The sequence below is a fragment of the Leptopilina heterotoma genome, unplaced genomic scaffold (genome assembly GCF_015476425.1).
Source record: "Leptopilina heterotoma isolate Lh14 unplaced genomic scaffold, ASM1547642v1 Lhet_11, whole genome shotgun sequence".
NCBI lineage: Eukaryota > Metazoa > Arthropoda > Insecta > Hymenoptera > Figitidae > Leptopilina > Leptopilina heterotoma.
The window spans coordinates 3270228-3289452 of NW_025110829.1; the positions used below are offsets into that span (position 1 = coordinate 3270228).

The following is a 19225-nucleotide window of genomic DNA, read 5'->3' on the forward strand; positions in this document are numbered from 1 at the left end:
CCAAACCGATCTTCAAAAATAATAATAAATTTTTGCAATTGTAGAAGCTGGATCAAACTCCAATTGATACACTCCTGGTTTAAAAAACCAATTTCTGTAATTCCTTTATTATTATTTAATTTAAAAAACGTAAATCATGTAAACAATAATTATTATCTGAAAAAGGAATTACAATTTAAGTATTAATATAAAAATGTGTATTAAATTGAAAATATTGTATTTTTGAAATGAAAGTATATTCACGTACGTATATATATAGTCAATACATTATTGACACACATTTCAAGCACATAACCTCACGTTCACAATTGACCCATACACACATAACAATGCCAGTGTTTATAAAGAATCTAACTTAATAAATACGTAATAAATGAGTACAGTGTATGCATAATATAATCATGTGAAGTGAAGGAAAGGCGGAAAAAAATGTCCCTGTATAAAATCACAACATTATCTTACTTTCGAAACATGGGAGAATAATTTATTCAACAAATTTTTAAGCATTCACTGTCACGGGCGTGTAGTGCCTTGCTCCAAAAAAAAGTAAAATACATTGTTTTCTTTTCTTTGTCGTGTGTTGTTTATTTTGTAAAAGAAACACCAATTTTGTATCATCGATTTTAAAATAGTAAGTATTTCACCTTCTATCTAATTGAATAAAGAAAAAATATCAATTCTAAGGTAAATTTCCACTTCTATATTGGTTAATAAAAAAGTTCTTTGTTTGTTTCATGTTCAGATAACAGAAAAATAAAAAAAAAATGTCATTTATTGGTTGTACGCATTACGACTCGGGTAGACACAGGTAGACAATTGGTGTTATTATTTTAAGAAAAAATTGAGGAATAAAATATTTTCGATTAATAAAAAAAATGCCGAGTTTAAGAAAAAAAGTTGTGGGATTTATGCGTCAATTATCAATAAGCAATTTGACAGCTGCTGTTGAAAGTATCGGCCAAGGGGACCATCAAAATTTACAATATCCTAAAACAACACAACAAGAACTCGTGGGAGGTTGCTTTATTTCTCGATACTTAAATGGGTGAGTATTATTTAGCAATCGGCAGAATGGTTTTGATTGATTATTCTTATTCTCTTGTTTTGATTTAGTTCGTCACGTACGATGTGCTCATATTTTTTTATTAGGACAATTTGATACATAAATTGACAATTGCTTCACAGGAAATATAATGTATTTTCGTTTTATTCTTTTTCTTTTAAAATTTTTTTTTTAATTTGATCTTTTAAAATGCATTCTGAAATATACAAATTTTACAAATATTGTATTTGAAATTTTTAAATTTGGAAATTTTTCAATGCTTTGATTTTCAATGATTTTGAAAACTATTTTGTTTATAAAATAATGAAATGTTTAGATTGGAGAAGAAACAAGAGGGTCCACCGATTATACACGGTCGGAGTCCCGAAGAACTTCCTACGAAACCATTAGGAGATTATGATAAGAATGAGAAAGAATTCGCTGCCATAACAGGTCCTGATCGAGGACTTACAACAGTCAATTTAAAACAAAGACATTTAAGCATCAGTGATCCGGATGTGGATTACATTGACATCTTGGACCAACCCGACCAAAACGGATCCGGTAATTAATTTTAAACGACATTTTAAAATAATTATTCCATCAAATATCGTGAAATTAAATTTTTCTTTTTCACTTCTTAAAGAAATATCGATAACAGGCCTCGGATAATATTAATTTCTCGACTTTTTTCGACTATTCTCAATAAATGTGTCTTTTTTCGACTAATTTTTAAAAATTGCTACTTTTTCGACTTTTCTTCCAAATATTGCAACAAAATACCACATTTTTAGAAATAAAATGCAACTTATTTCGATTTTTATAGTGTGAAAAATAATTAGACAAATCTTTCAAGAATTAGTTTTTAATAATTTTTCTAATTAAATTTTCGAAATACATATAGAATTAAAAAGATTTTGAATAATTGAAATTTTGTCAAATTTAATTGAAAATAATTGATTTCTTTCAACTATTTTATTCCAATTTTTTAAAATCAACTGTTGAGGAATTTTAATTGTAAATTTTGAAAATAATTAAATTTTCAAAAATTTTAATGAAAAATCGTCAAGTGTAAATTTAAAAATAAAAATTGGCTTTTAAAAATTAAATTAAAATATTTTTAAAAAAAAACTAATTTTTTTAATTTTTTGATTCTAATTTTTTAAAATTCAATTATGTTCAATATTATCAATTACATATTTCAGCAAATTCAAATACCTACATACAAAAAATAATAACCTTAAAATTTTTTAGAATTATTTTTAACATTTTGGAGAAAACAATCATTCTCCAAATTTTTAACTAAAATTCTTCAAAAAATGAATTAGTTTTTTTAAATTATACAAAAATTCTTTTAATAAATTCAATTATTTTCGAAGAATTACATTAAAATATTTTTAAAAAACTAATTCTTAGAATTGTTTTATCATAATTTTTTAAGATTTAATTATCCTTAAATAAGAAAAACTAAATTTTTTTTAAATTTCCTTCTTTAGACTTATTAAAATTACGGAGAAATAAATGTTCATACCTATTTATAATTAAAATTCTTCAAAAATTTGATTATTTTTTTTTTATATTTTTCAATAATTCAAATAGATTTTACTAAATTTCAATGGTTTGGAAATTTTTCAATTGTATATAATTGAAAAACTATTATCTTTCAAAAAATGTTAAAAAATTTTTAAATTTTTAATTTTTTAAAAATATTTATTTTAATATACAATTATTGTAAAAACTTGAATTTTTGTTAGGACTATAGTTGTAATTTATAGAAAGTAGGTTTGGAATTGAAATTTTTTAAATTTTATTTCACTATTATTCAAGTTTTGAATAATTGAATCTAGAAATTAATGAAAAGTCAGGGATATCAAAATAAAATTTTTGTGACAACACTGAATAAAGTAAACGATTTTTTCGACTTTTTTTGTACTTTTAATCGACTAAAGCGACTTTTTTGCGCCTTAAAGTCGATCCGAGGCCTGCGATAATTATAAGTCACTATTCTCTGCACATTTGTTTATTAATAATAAAATTGATAATTTATCTAAAGAAAATGAAAACACTCGAAATTTTCATACACAAAATAATTCCGATTTAAACTGAATTTAAAAAAAACATTTTTTTCCAAATTTTTATTCAAATAAATTTTTTATATTTTTTAATTTAATTTCCCATTTAATTATTAGAATTAGAATAAAATGTAATTTTTGTACATAATTGCATATAAATGAAAATTTTCTACTACCGAGTTTAATAAATCGATGAAATAAATAAAATGTTTACAACAAACACGGGATCGAATATTTTCCCCAGGCCACGATCGATGGCGAACATTACGTACAGCGGACACTTCAATTTATCCGATTGACAACAGTCGAGTGAAGATACGAGCAGCCGGTAAACTTTATGAGCCAGCACCAAAGAATTTACAGACAAATCTTATAAAAAATAAAATCTATTTTAAAGAGTACAAACCAAATTCACTTGATCTCGATAGTGATTCAGATGAAAGACATAATAATTCATTGAGCAATAATTCCGAGCAAGTCGATAATCAAAAGACATCGTCTAATTTAGAGACAACATTAAAAGACAACATTAATTATCCAAGAAACAATGTGCAATTTGAATGTGATGAAATAAAACAGGGTCAATCGATGGAGATTATTGAAAATTTCGAAACAAAAATTGAACAAAAAGTTGAGGATTCATTAAAGGATGGATTGAACTGTAATTTGAGTGAGCGTGAAGTGCATTTTACGTTGCAGAATATGTCAAACGATACACTCAATAGTTCAAGTGAAGGAGAATTGGGATGTAATATTATACCGCCGCCTACAGAGTTTGCCAATGAAATGAATCCTCTTAGAAAATCAAAAAGTGCACCGGCTCCATTTAAAAAATTCAATAATAAAGGTGCTCGCATTTGTGTTATACGATCTTCGTCTCTTGCCTCAAGATCTGTTGTTTCGTAATTTCTGATTGCTATTTATCGTAAACAAAAATGGGCATTGCGTTTTAGTTGCTTTTTAAGAATTTAATATTCGATATTGTAAATATTTCCTTCTTAATCGTAAAGTAATTTTCTTTTAATTGAAACATTAAAATAAATTTATTAGACATTTTGACAATCTTATTGAATTCACACAGGGTAGCCAGCATATCTTTAAAAAACTGAATTTTTGAAAGTTTAATTCAATTTTTTTTTTTGAATAATCAAAAATAAAAATAATGCAAATAATAATAATAATAATAATAATAATAATAATAATTTTAAATTATTATTAACATTTTTATTATTTAATTACATTATTTATTGAATTGACTTTTTAGTTTAATTGGTTTCCAGAACTAAACTAGAAATCTAGATATGGAAACTCTTTGACCTTTTCTAGTTTAATTAATTTTTTTACTTTTACAATTAGTTATTTTTCATGGGTATATTAATTAACTATTAAATTAGATTTTCAAAAAATTTCATTTTTAATTTTGAATGAATTAAAATTTAAATTATTGATTAATTGATAATAATAATAATAATACTAATCAAATTAACTTTTTAATTTAATTATGGATAAGTGTTGAAAACGTTTTTGTAATAGATATAATATAGAATTAAAAGAATATAGAATATAAAAGCAAATAGAATTTAAAAATTTTTGTAAATTGACATTTTATTTAAATAAAAGTTTATCTTAATTAAAAAACAATAAATACAACATTAAAGATAAGTTTTTAAATTTTGTCTGTAATCTAAAAGAAGCCGTGAAAAAAAATCCCCTGTAAAATAATTTAGTTCAAAGTTTAATAAATTTATTTGTATTTTATTTGCGTAAATTTTTGCCTATTTGTGCGCAAAATACTCTAGTCATCGCTTTATATTTTATTTTTTTATCTCAATTGCAAATTGAATTTTCAGTTTTGAACAATATTTTCCTGCTGGTAATACTGTCTATCTATGATTTACAGTAGTTTTGATTTGCATTATATTGCGGCTATTATTCACCTTGAGTTATAGACTTATCTGAACTTGATATTGGATATTGTGTAGATATAGCTTTCAATATATTTTTTTTTTTTGAGACAAGCACGTGCATGTTTAGCTCGTGAATTTACGAACTAAGAGTTCATAATGGACTTCAATTTTTCATAACTCGGAGAATTTGCACTTTTATCCTATTGTGGAACTTTTTTTTTATCTATCTATCAAATCTTGATAATCTATCAAATTTTTTTCAGTTCTTTTTTTTTTGTGAAACTATATTCTTCATCGATTATCCGTTTTTATTCTGTCGAATTTTCTTTTTAGTTATTGCAGTAAAAATGAATTAATTCTAATTTACATTGAGGTGGAAAATGTATTTTTGGTTTGATTTTGAAATATTGCATGATGTTGATTTAATTTGAAGAAATTTGACGTAATTAGAAAAGAATTGAAATTTTCTTTGCTTCAGTGTGACAAGAATGAAAATGTTTCCTCTATTAAACTAATGAATGCTTTTTTTAGGTATGACATCTGATGGAGAAATTGCAGGAGTGTCTGATTGGTTTAATTCGCATGACATGGCTTACGGAATAGCGACTACTCTTTATGAAAAAAATCCCACCAATGATTGTAATAATGGGGAACCGATTGCTGATTGCTTTGGAATGATCGCTCGACCAAATGCTGCTATTCTCGCATTGGCCGATGGTGTCAATTGGGGTGAATTATTTTTTCCATTTTTTTAAAGTACCGAACATATTTAAAATTTTTAAATTAAGTTAAATTCAATTAATTAAATTTGAATGAAATCAAAATTTGTAATTATATTAGAAAGTAAAATTATCGATCTATCCGAATCAACCAGATACCATTTAAGTTTTAAATCACTTTGTTTGTTAAATTTATTTTTTTTACAGTTAATTGAAATTGTTTTGAATTTTTTTATATAGAGATCAGGGAAAAAATCAAAATTCTGTTATGAAATTAGTTAAGAGTCAGGGGAAAAAATAAAATTCTTGTGGCAACTCTATTAAATTTAAACAGGGTTGCCACAGGTCAGGGAATTCAGGGAAAAGTCAGGGAAAGTAAAATTGGTCAGGGAAGTCAGGGATTTTTAGTAAAAGTACTGGAAAAAATTGAATTTTAGAAATTCATGAAAAAACTCTGAATTTTGATGTTTTCTTGTTTGCGTCGTAAACTATGAAATTACCACGAATTTTAATACAAAACCTTAAATTTTTTCTATTTCAGACAATAATTTCTTTTTAAATAACTTAATTTTACAAGAACTATCATAAAATTATGACTTATAAATTATTTAATGAATCATTTTTACAATTTTCATAAATACTAGATTAATAAAAGAATTTTAGTTAAAAATACTAAAAAAAATTGAATTTTGGAAAAGTTACAAATAATTACAAAAATTCAATTATTTTCAAAAGTAATAAAATTTTTCGCAAAAATTCAATTATATTCAAAAATTTAAAAAAAATTCTGATCATTTCAATTATATCTTTAAAAATAATAAAATTCTTCTCCAAAATTCAATTATGTTCAAAAATTTTTTAAAAATTCTCGTCAAAATTTCAAATATCTTTATAAATAATACAATTCTTCTACTAAATTCAATTATTTTTAAAAACTTTAATAAAATTTTTGGCAAAATTTCACAGGAATTCAATAATTTACAAGATTTTTAATAAATTTCTTCGAAATAAATCAATTATTTTTATAAATAATAAAATTTTCACAGGAATTCAATTATTTAATATAAAAATTTCAAAAAATTTTTCGAAAAATATCAATTATTTAAAAAGAATTTTATAAAATTCGTCGCAGGAATTCAATTATTTAAAAAAACTTGAATAAAATTCTTGTTAAAATTTCACAGGAATTCAATAATTTAAAAAAATGTTAATAAATTTCTTTGAAATAATTCAATTATTTTCATAAATACATAATAAAATTTTCACATGAGTTCAATTATTTAATATACAAAATTTCATAAAATTTTTCGAAAAATATCAATTATTTAAAAAGATTTTTATAAAATTCGTCGCATGAATTCAATTATTTAAAAAAAATTTAACAAAGTTCTTTTCAAGGATTCAATTATTTTTATAAATAATAAAATTCTTCACTAAAATTCAATTATTTTAGAAAAATTTTAATAAAATTTTTGGGAAAAGTTTTAATTATTTTCATAAATATGTAATAAAACTTATCAATAAAAATTGATTAAAAAATGAATTACCGAATAATCGATTTATTATTTATGAAAATAATTTAATTATTGCAACGAATTTAATTACAATTTTTTCAAATAATTGAATTTTTTTGAGAAAATTTACTACTTTTTAAAAATAATTGAATTCTTGCGAAGGATTTTATTAGGATTTTTGTAAATAATAAAATTTTTTTTGAAACAAAAGGTTTGAATTTGAATGTATTGAAGAATTTTAATTCCTACGGAAAAATAATAATGATTAAATATTTATTTAAAAAAGAAATTATTCATGTTTTTGAATAATTTTACAATTAATGAAATTTGTAAATAAATGTAATAGAACATTTTTTTGAGTTTCTAATAATTTTTAGAGTGAATCAGAATATTTTTTAGGATCAGGGAAAAAGTGAGAATTTTGTCTGGAAATCAGGGAAAAGTCAGGAAAAAACAAATTAAATGTCTGTGGCAACCCTGTTAAAATTTGAAAAGTTAATTAATAAAATTAATTTATAGGACCGAAGGCAAGTATCGCGGCAAGATCGGCTGTTCATGGGAGTATTGAGTACTTGAACAAAGCACTTTTTTCGTCGGCGATAAATAGCGGTGTCTCAACGACAAGAGATGTGTTCATCGCTTTACTTCAATCATTCCATGCAGCTCATTCACTTATTCTCGAGGAAAAAGGCATGCTGACAACTCTCACTGTTTGCGTTATTTTACCACTACCAAAAACTGCATCGGGTTCTAATTCTTCTTCTAAAAAATACGTTGCCTGCACTTGTAATGTGGGAGACAGTCTTGCCTACGTTTACTCGAGGTAAAACTCTACTAGTAAATCATAATTCTATTTTAAAATAAAATAATTCTACTTCTGAATTAATTAATTCTATTTTTCGTAAACAGAAAAACAGGAGTGAGAGAAATAACGCGCGGTTGTCGAGATATTCATTGCATGCGGGACATGCGTGACGCTCTTGGCGCTCTGGGTCCGGTTGCAGGTTCCAATCCAGAACTGAAGAATTTAACATTGTCAATGACAGAGGTGGAGCAAGGTGATATCGTTTTTCTCACGAGTGATGGAATATCTGATAATTTTGATCCAGTGGTGGGTAAATTTGCCGTTTTACCAAGCAATAACGGTGGCAGTTTTAATGCCGAACGATCAGGCAGAACGGAGAGTCGTCAAAAAGGTCGACGCAAATCAGTGGATCATCCCCAGAGATCTGAAAGTGAAATACACAGTGATTTGCCCGTGGTTGAAGCGTACCAGAGGCATGAATTAACATTATTAAGAATGGAGGATCTTTTGAAACGAGGAGTTTCCGGCAAAGGACCACCTTGCAATAGCGCTAAACGATTATGTGAACTTGTTTTGGATTTCTCGGTAAATTGCAAATTTTTCTCAATTTTTTTTAATATAGGGTTGCCACAGGTCAGGGAATTCAGTGAAAAGTCAGGGAAATTAGCGATTTTTATTCAAAGTACTGGAGAAAATTAAATTTTTAGAATTCATAATCAAATTCTGAATTTTGGTGTCCTTTTTGGTTTGCCTCATAAACTATGAAATTATCTCGAATTCTAATACAAAACCTTCAATTTTTTCTATTTCTGACAATAATGTCTTTTTAACTAACTTAATTCTTGAAGAACTATCATAAAATTATTACTTAGAAATTATTTAATGAATAATTTTACTTAAAAATATTTCAAAATTAATTCAATTTTAGAAGAGTTGCGTTTACAATTTTCATAAATAGATGAACTTCGAAAGGTTTTAATTTGAAATTTTAGAAAATGTTATTTTTGAGTGAATTTAATTAAAAATTTTAAAAAATTTTAATTATTTTTGAATAATTGGTTAAATTTATTAATATATATTTAATTAATTATTAAAAATAACGGATTTATAAAAGAATTTTAGTTAAAAACACTTAAAAAATTGAATTTTGGAGAAGTTACAAGTGATTCCTAAAATTCAGTTATTTTCAAAAGTAATAAAATTTTCGACAAAAAATGAATTATGTTCAAAAAGTTAAGAAAATTCTCGTCAAAATTTCAATTATTTTTGTAAATAATAAAATTCTTCTCCTAAATTCAATTATTTTCAATAAACTTTTAAAAAAACTTTCTAAATAATTCAATTATTTTAAAAAAACTACAATGTTTTCAAAAAATTTGAAGAAATTCTTCAAAAATAATTAATTATTTATGAAAATTAATATAGTTGTTTAAAAGAATTTAATTTTCTATTAATAATTGTCATAAAATTTAATAACGAAATTATTAATTACAATTATTATTAATAAACAGGATTATTATAAAAATCAGGGTGTCTAGCGTCCGGGAAAAACGGGAAACCCGGGATTTGCCGGGAATTTAGTTCGACCGGGAAATTGCCGGGAATTGAAAAAAATATCCGGGAATTTTTGGAAATTTTCTCTAATTCATTAAAATCTATAAAAAAATTTCCATTTAAGGTAGTTCTCCGGCTGCTACTCTTTTAAAAATTGATTTTCGATAGATTTTCTTCAAATTTTGAGGAAATATTTCTTCGGATGCCTTTTAAATGTGATAGAAACTTCAAAACCTTTTGCCATGTCAAAAAACAAGATATTGTGGTTGACATTTTTTATTTTTAACATAAACGCATGGAAATTTTCACTTTCAAGTGAAAGTTTGAACTTGAATAAGTTAAAATTTAGCATCGCAAAGGGTTTTGAAATTTTTACCACATTTAAAGGGCACCAAAAGAAACATTTCCTCAAAATTTGAAGAAAATAAATTTTTACAAGAGTAGAAGCCAGAGAACTACCTTCAGTCTTATATTTTTCAAAAATGAAAAAAAGATATATTATAAGTATATAGGCAATTTCACGTTAAATTTCAGTCCACATTTTCAATTAGGATGAAAATATATTATTGTAAATCTATTTTTTCATTTTTTATAGGTAACCAAATTTTTGGATTTTTAAAAGTAGACTCTAAAATCTATAACTCTAAAACTATTGAATTTAGAAAACTTATCTAATACATACTTACAAATAATAAGGATAGTTTGCAAAAAATATTTTGGTCCCCCTATAGAATAGAAAAATAAAGGATACGTATACCTTTTTTCTAAAAGGAATAAATAAAATATAAAGTAAAGAAGAAGAAGAAGAAGAAGAAGGAAATCTTTACTTTTCTTTACTTTATTATACTTGGCTTAAAATGAAAAAGGAGTTATACACTCCATATACTATAAATAAAATATACTTGTGACGTAGAATTGACCGTATATTATTATTATTTATATAATTGTTGCATACATTTTTAACATTTTAAAGTCTTCAATTAAAAGTTTAATTATAAATCCTAATATTTTTAACTTGTTGCAGTTGAACCTCAGTGACTTTTAATGTAAATATCTAAAAGAAGACATAAATGCCATTGGGTATTGCAAAATAATTCAGAAATAATCATTTATCCACAAATATAAAAAAAATAATTGCAATTTCTATTATTTGAACTTTTGATTATCTGAACCAGATCCTGCCTGAATTAGTTCGTATAATTCAGTTTCCACTGTATTTAAAAAATTATGAAATTTTAATAGTATAGTCATTAATGTCTTAAAAATAAATCCGGGAATAATTTAGTTTTAGGTCCGGGAAATCCGGGATTTTGCCGGGAATTTGAAAATCATAATTCGCTAGACACCCTGAAAAACTAAAAAGAAATTCTTAATAAAATTCAATTACTTTCATAAATGTTAATAACATTTTTGTCAAGAATTTAATTATTTTCAATAATTTTTCAATAGAATTCAACTATTTAAAAAAAATTTGAATAAAATTCTACGCAAACATTTAATTATTTTCATAAACAATAAAAGTTTCACAAGAATTCAATTATTTACAAATTTTTTATAAATTTCGTAGCAATAATTCAATTATTTTCATAAGTAATAAAAATTTTTTATAGGGATTCAATTATTTTCATAAACAATAAAAGTCATCGCTGAATTTTAAATATTTTTAGTACAATTTTAATCGAATTTCTCAAAAAACGTAATTATTTTTAAGAATTTTATTAAAATTCGTAAAAAAAATTTAAAAATTTGTTGATAAAATTCTTTATGAAAATTCAATTTTAAGAAACATTCAATTATTTAATAAATTATTTGTTTTTGTATTTAAATAATTGAATTCTCGTATAATTTTCTAATAAAAATATATTATACTTTTACAAGTTGTTGAATTTCAAAAAGGTTTGAATTTAAAATTTTTTTAAATCTTAATTCCTATGTGGAAAAATAATATTGATTAAATATTGATTTAGAAATGAAGTTATTGATGGTTTCAAATAATTTTACAATTAAAAAAATTCGTAAATAAATGCAATAGATTTTTTTTAGTATCTAATCATTTTTAGAGTGAATCAAAATATTCTTTAGGGTCAGGGAAAAAGTCAAAATTTTGTCTGGAAATCAGGTAAAAGTCAGGGAAAAACAAAATAAATTTTTAAAGTAAAGAATAAATAACTTTTTTCTTTCAAGGTTCGCATAACTGCTGCCAAACGGAGAATTTTGGAGGATACAGATTTGTACTACGCACAACAAAAGAATGGCGAATTAGTTGCGCTCTCAAAAACGGAGCAAAAAATTCGCCGTCGCAAAACAATAGATAAGATTTCAATGGTGCCAGGAAAGTTGGATCACGCCACTGTGGTTGCATATATGGTCGGATCCTACAAATTTGACTAATCATTAGTTACGTACGCCAAATATTTTTTCACCCAAATGTTTTTGTTTTCTTCCACATTTTGGAAAAAGCCAGAAAAAGAAATTCTATCTTTACGATTTTGTAAGTTTTTATAAAAACTTTATTTTCCTTCTCACTAGAATGAAAAATAAGTCTTTTTTTCTATTTGTTAAGTTTTGTATTTTAGTTGTTATTGTATTTTTTTAACAACGTGATTTTTCCTCATAGTTGAGGCTTTTAAATTCTCAATAATAGTTGAGATAAATTGACGTCCCGCTAAATAAAATGTATTTTTCATAAAAAAAAAGAAATACATTCACAGCATAAAATTTTGTGATGGATAGTAATCAAAGCAGGCTTTTGAAGATTAGAAATATATTTCCAAATGTTTAAAAAATGGAAATAGAAGAGAAAAAAAAGTCGCTAGTGACTAAGTGTATTTTAAAATAAATTCTACTCATACAAAAGTGAAAATTGTAGAACCTTTGAATTTAAAAAAATGGCCTAATGTGCGATTATAAAATGAAAAACATTCAGAAATCAAAGGTTATTGAGTATATTTTAAAAAAGAGTAGGAATTCGTCGCTTTTCTCAGGAATAGATAACCAATAGAACAGCCAAAAAAAATGAAGAAAAATTATATATGAAGAAATATAAATATATATTGTAGAAAGAGAAAAAAATAACACTGATGATAGATTCAACAAAAGAAACAATGAACAAAATTAGAATATTCAAAGGCAAAATACTTTGTGGATTTGATTAAAAAGTGATATAAAGACTTCAATTTCAAAACAAACAAATTCATTAATACTGCCATAGTGCTCAACACAATTCAATATATATTATATAAAGATTTCCACTTTTTAGATGAGATTCTAGAAAAGAAATGAATATTCAGAGAAATTTGAAGATTTCACAGAAAATATAAAGTATTTTACAAATGGTTAATTCTTTGGTCCAATATTGTAGTATTAATATAAAGTTCCTTTTTTGTTTTTATATTAAATAATGCTAACTTTAAGAACGATGAGAAAAACTGATAAAGAAATAACTAATAGAATTTTACCTGGTGAAAAATTCAAATCAAAATAATATATTAAAAGCAAAAAAAAAAAAAGAAATATTAAATACGAAGTCGATAAAGATAAATAATTTTTAAAAAATGACTATTTTTTTCGACAAATTCTTGATGAATATTTAAAATTGTTAATGTTAATTTTTCGTCAGGAAAAATTGTTCACGTGCTATAATCTTGTGTTTTTTTTTATTTTGTAGTATTTTGTTGTATTTAGTATTATCTATTTTTTATGCATAAAATGTATTAGAATAAAAATCTATGTAATACGATCAAAAAAATATAATATTTGATAAATAAATTTTAACCCACTTAAAATTAGTTCTTTGATTATTTTTTTATTAAAACAAAATTAAAACGATATGCTTCAGAAAAAATATATTTTAAATTAGAAGTTTCCTTAAAAGATAAAGATGTTTTTTTTAGATAAAATAATCCATTTATGAATATTAGTTGGAAATTAATTTCCTTATAAAAATTTTTTCAGTTTAAAATTATGATTTTTTGGCGGGAAAAATGTAGAGGGAGCTGCGATCGTTTGAACAGAACCGGAAAGGCGGAAAACGATTTCTCTCTCGGCCATTTGCATTGTGATCGTTGCAGGAGGTTCATCGTCTCGCGAAATAAGCGTAAGTTTTATGAGAAGTTTGTTCTTTTTTTAGTTTTTTTTCATTTTCTTTTTCTATTTTCAATGTTCTTTATCGTTATAAAATATTATTACATTTAATGATAATTTATTTTCCTTGTTTTAACGAAATTTTGTTTTCTAACCTAACAATTATTTCTCGCGTGCTTTTTATTGAATTTTAGTCATTTTAGTTAAGTGATTAATTGTAATTAATTGCGAATAATGTTAAAAAATTATATTAATTATTTTAAGCCTTATATTTTATTTATTTATGAATTTTTGCTATGAAATTGAAAAAATGTCGCCACGTGGTCAGGCGTTTTTTTTTTAAATCTCTGCAACTGAGTTCTATTTTATGGAATTAATTTATTTTTTTTGTGTTAAAAAATTGTTTTTAATTCGGATTCTTATTGATAATATTTTTGTAGTTGACGAACAATGGTGAACGGAAGGATACCTTCTGTCTTTTCGAAGACATATGTAACGCCCAGGAGGCCTTATGAGAAAGCGCGTCTTGATCAAGAATTGCGAATTATCGGAGAATATGGTCTCCGAAATAAGAGAGAAGTTTGGAGAGTTAAATACACTTTAGCAAAAATCCGTAAAGCTGCTCGTGAGCTTTTGACCTTGGAAGAGAAAGATCAAAAGCGTCTTTTTGAAGGTATTTTTTTCACTTTTTATTGAATTATTCATTTTCAGGGATCACAGCCTGTCACCTTTTATCCTTTTATCCTTTTTTTTTTTTTTAATTTTTTCACCAATTTTAGTTATTTTGTAAATTTTTCAAAAAAATCTAATCAATTTTAGTTTGTTAAAGTATTTAATTAATTTATATTTAAATGAATCTTAATTTTATTTATTTAATTAAATATTTCAAACTTAACCTTTAAAGTGCTATGCCGGTCTGGCAGACCGCTATTAAAATTTTCTTTGCTTGTAACTTTTTTTCAAAGTATAATAAGAACTTGAACTTTTTAGAAGCTTCATATTTTATAAAAATCTGTTAGGAGACAACTTTTTCAAAAAATTTTATTCGTTAAATTTTTTAATATAAATAAATATTTGAAGTATAGCGGTCTGTGAGACCGGGGTTAGCTTTAAGTGAAAGTATATTCCAGTATATTCCCATGAGTAACGTCTGCGCAACTTGACGCGCAGCTAGTTTTACTGACAGTTCTCATATACTGCATTTACAAAATAAATCAAATAAATAAATGCATAATACAGAAATGACTTTTTTTGTTAAAAAGTAAAAAATATTTATAATAGTAGTCTTTTAAAAATTATAAATGACTAAAAAAACTGTCAAAAGGGAATAGCGGTCTGACAGACCGGGGTTAGCACTGAGCGTGATTTTCCAACACTTAGCACTTTAAAGGTTAATTGAATTTTAAAGGAGTTACCTTTACAATTTTCAACAATAGATGAACTTCAAAAGGTTTTAATTTAAAATTTTATAAAATTTAATTTTGAATGAATTTTATTAGAAATTTTAAAAAACTTTGATTTTTGGAAAATTTTAATAATTTAAATTCATCTAAAATTAATTAAATTTTTTAATGTATATTTAATTAATTATTAAAAGTAATGGATTTATAAAAGAATTAAGTTAAAAACACTTAAAAAAGATTGAATTTTGGAGAAATCACAAATAATGATTGCTGAAATTCAATTAATTTCAAAATTAATAAAATTATTCGTAGAAATTCAATTATGTTCAAAATTTTTTTAAATTCTCGTGAAAATTTAAATTATTTTAAAAAAATTTCCTCAATTCAATGATTTTTTATATCTACGATTTTAATAACATTTTCCGGATGAATTCAATTATTTAAAAAATTGTTGATAAAGTTCTTTATGAGTATTAAATTTTAAGAAACATTAAATTATTCAATAAATTATTTATTTTTGTATTTCAATAATTGAATTCTTGTAGAATTTTCTAATAAAAATTGATTTAAAAATGAATTTAAATTACAATTTTTGATTATAATTGAATATTAAAAGCATATAGCGTGAATTTTTAAAAATCTTATTGTTACCTAGCTTTAGAAAATAATCCACCTAATTCAAAGTAAGAAAAAAATTACTGTGATCCCTGAATTTTATGCTGACTTTAATTATTACATTGAAAAAATTTAACAGCAAAAATAGTTTTGATAAAATTTGTCCCTATTATAAATTTTCTACCGTGATGATATTTATACTTGTATTTTCTGACACCTCTTGTCTGAATATTCTTGTTGAACCGAATAACATCTGAATAAATTTGAAAAAAAGTAAATTAACGAATTTATCTGAAACTTTGGAGAAATTAACAATGAAAATGTTTTTCAGGAAATGCGCTACTTCGTCGTTTAGTACGCATTGGAGTATTGGATGAATCCAGAATGAAGCTCGATTACGTACTTGGTTTAAAGATTGAAGACTTTTTGGAGAGACGTTTACAGACTCAAGTTTTCAAACTTGGTTTGGCCAAGTCGATTCATCATGCTCGTGTTCTCATTAGGCAACGCCACATTAGGTTTGTGCTTCATAACAAAATTAATTTGCTTATTGCCTTGTTGTACTGGGCAAGGAATATCTACATCACAAGTAGATTGTTTCTAATCATCAAGGCAAAAGTAAATTCCTGTGTTAATCATCGAACGAAGATTGTTCTTCGTTCGACTTCAAATCAGGAGACATTTATAGAAAATAAGTTTATGAAAATTTTCACCATTTCTTTATGAATTTTGAAAGAAAATTCTTTTTGATAATTTAGAAACTGCTCGTGAGGGCGATACTGATCGTGAAAAATATGGTGATCGAGCGTTTAATTTGCTGGACCAATAAAAATTGGTCCATGCTTTTCAGGCAGACCACTTAAACATTAAAAGTTTAACGTCTGACAAGTGTGGAGTTTATGTTGCCCTTTGATCTTGGTACAGTAATTTTTCATATTTTGTTATTGACTAAGTTCAATTTATTTTATATTATTCTTACCCGATTGAAATTTTCAATTTAATTGCATTTCTGAGTATTAAAAATTGGGGAGAAATTTACAAAAAAATTTCTGTATATAAAACTTGGAGGTAGTTGCTTTTTCATCGTGTTTGTAATCAAATTTTTAGTTATTGGAAACAAAGAAAATTTTTTTTCAAATACTCCACTTTTCCGTTTATGATTATGACAAAAATCTATAATTAAATACGTTAATTTGTTTAAAACTAAAAATTTTTTCTCTCTTGGTTTTCATATTTTAGAAATGATACATTTTTTGAAAAGTTAAAATTTGTTTTTAAAAATAATTTTCATTTATTGCAATTTTTTATTTAGAGAATTGTCTACTTTACCAAATTTCTATATATTTAATTTATATTTCGTTGGTTTTTTTAAAAACAAAAATGTCTAATTTTGTTTTTCTTTCATTTTTGTATTGACATTTAAAAAAAGTAACTTTTGTATTACTTTCTTGAATTAATTTGTATTTCACTAAATGTATTTATTTGACAAATTTAAAAATTTCAATTTTTATTTTCAAACCAAAGAAAAAATATTAAATTCAAAAGAATCTAATAAAATTCTACTACATGTTTAATTTTATAAATTTCGAAAAACTGAATTCAAATGAATAAGTGGAAGAAATTCTAAAGTAGAAAGTTTCGAATTATTTTTTCTTTTTGGCAAAATTAATAAATATAATTCCAAAATATGAAAAAGAGAAAAATAAATTTTCTGGACCTAAAAAAATTAACTGAACATGCATATTCATGGAAATTTTTTTTTCTATTTTAGAGTGAGGAAACAAGTGGTGAACATACCTTCTTTCGTGGTGAGACTTGATTCTCAGAAGCATATTGACTTCTCATTGAAATCGCCGTTCGGTGGTGGTCGCCCTGGACGTGTAAAGAGGAAGAATATGCGCAAGGGAAGTGGTGGAGCAGCAGCTGAAGAAGAAGAAGATTAATTTAAACAATGAAATTGGAGAATTCTTTATAATTTTAGAATAATCCAATAAATTTGCAAAAAAACAACATTCAACTTTGTCTTATTTAAGAAAAATCATCTTATTCCAAAATCCAATTTGCCGATTTTCTCTAAAAATCATCAATACTTAACTAATGCTTCACTTAAATTAGTCATTTCAAACATTAAAAATTCAAATTTGCTGCACCAAAATACGTTGTTTTTAAATTTCAACAAAAATGAAATTCATCTAATTTAAATTAAAATCAGTTGCGCCAAATTTTTTTTCTAAATTTCAATAAAATTAAAATTTAATTAGTTTAAATTCAAATAAACTGTATTACAAAAAGTTAATTTCCAATCTTGTGAGATTTTGTTTTGAAAATTTTCGGTCGTAAAAATAATTACAAGACCAAATTGAACTGAAAAAAAATTTTGATTAAAATAACTAAATATTTGTCTACCTATTATCAAATAAATATTTACTTGAATTAAATAATTTTTATTTAAATCAGTTAAATTGTATTTGCTTCAAATACTGAAATTATTGATTCGAATAAAAATGATTTTATTCAAGTAAATATTTATTTGATAATAGACAAGTAATCGGTTATTTGAATCAAATAAATTTTTTTTAGTGTAGACTTTGTCAATAAATAAATAAAATGTTAATTTTTATTATAAAGAATAAACTAATGACTATTTCAGGCCTTATTTTGATAAAAAGTTACTTTTCGACATAGTACAAAAAATAACTATAGTCAAATATTTTCCTGTAAAGACTCATTATTTCCTTTTTGCAGTAATTCTTGGTAGAATTTTCTGAAGATCAACCTGGAATTTTTAATTAATTCTTTTGTAGGAATTCCGATTTTTAGAAATGCGACAGAAGTTCTAATTTTTTGTTTTTTGAAAATACATACTGAAAACCTTAAATTATTGCGCAGTTTTTATTTAAAAAAATTGATTTTTTTCATTTAAATAATTGAATTCCCGATCAACTTTCATTATTAAAAATAATTAATTTCGAGATGAATTTTTTTTAAAAATTCAAAAAATAATTTAAATATTAGAAGAGTTTTTTAAATAATATATAATTATTATTTAATAAAAAAAACTTTAGCGAATAATTGAAATTTCGTAATATTGAATTCAAAATAATTGACTTATTGACAACTTTTAAGTGAGCTTTTTTGTCTTTTAAGCAATTAAAATCTTGAACTTTTTGAAAATTAAAAAAAAATTTATTTAGAGTTTCTTCTCTAAATCTAATTGTAAATTAAAATTAATAATCGAAGCTCTTTAGGATTTTTAATTAAAGTTACTGAAAATTAAAATTTTCAAACATTTTACATGAAACTTAAAAATTTTCAAATAAATTTTATTAAATTGAAAACCATTGAATTTCTAATGAATTTTAATGAACTTACTTTTTTGTTAATTAAATTTAAATCTTTGAAAAAGCTATTTAAAAATTAAAAAAAAAATTTATTCTGAGAAGAAATTTAGTTAAAAATTCTATAAGGTAATTGAATATTAGAAAAGTTGTAGAAACAAAATTTTTTGGAA

General features: G+C 24.1%; 2 protein-coding genes across 6 annotated transcripts; both read left to right on the forward strand.

Annotated features, from left to right (window-relative positions):
• Nucleotides 1-149: 149 nt before the first annotated feature.
• LOC122504179 (PP2C-like domain-containing protein CG9801) lies at nucleotides 150-13401 on the forward strand. Of its 4 annotated transcripts, XR_006301814.1 has the most exons (9): nucleotides 150-631; nucleotides 743-1045; nucleotides 1380-1606; nucleotides 3359-3961; nucleotides 5553-5750; nucleotides 7774-8077; nucleotides 8164-8644; nucleotides 11798-12104; nucleotides 12231-13401. XR_006301814.1 is itself a non-coding variant. In XM_043615125.1 (8 exons), exons 2-8 carry the CDS (start codon nucleotides 876-878, stop codon nucleotides 12002-12004), a joined length of 2190 nt encoding a protein of 729 aa, XP_043471060.1. In that variant the 5' UTR covers nucleotides 150-631; nucleotides 720-875; the 3' UTR covers nucleotides 12005-13401. The 4 variants fall into 4 exon arrangements, 3 of the variants coding, with proteins under 3 accessions (XP_043471060.1, XP_043471054.1, XP_043471067.1); XM_043615125.1 differs by having other exon boundaries at nucleotides 720-1045; nucleotides 11798-13401; XM_043615119.1 differs by having other exon boundaries at nucleotides 11798-13401.
• A 163-nt stretch (nucleotides 13402-13564) lies between these two features.
• Nucleotides 13565-17726, forward strand: LOC122504219 (40S ribosomal protein S9). Of its 2 annotated transcripts, XR_006301818.1 has the most exons (5): nucleotides 13565-13709; nucleotides 14137-14369; nucleotides 16046-16232; nucleotides 16473-16632; nucleotides 17486-17690. XR_006301818.1 is itself a non-coding variant. In XM_043615183.1 (4 exons), the coding sequence occupies exons 2-4, from the start codon at nucleotides 14147-14149 to the stop codon at nucleotides 17655-17657; spliced, it is 582 nt and encodes a 193-aa protein (XP_043471118.1). In that variant the 5' UTR covers nucleotides 13565-13709; nucleotides 14137-14146; the 3' UTR covers nucleotides 17658-17726. The 2 variants fall into 2 exon arrangements, 1 of the variants encoding a protein (XP_043471118.1); XM_043615183.1 differs by lacking the exon at nucleotides 16473-16632 and having other exon boundaries at nucleotides 17486-17726.
• The last annotated feature ends 1499 nt before the right edge of the window (nucleotides 17727-19225 follow it).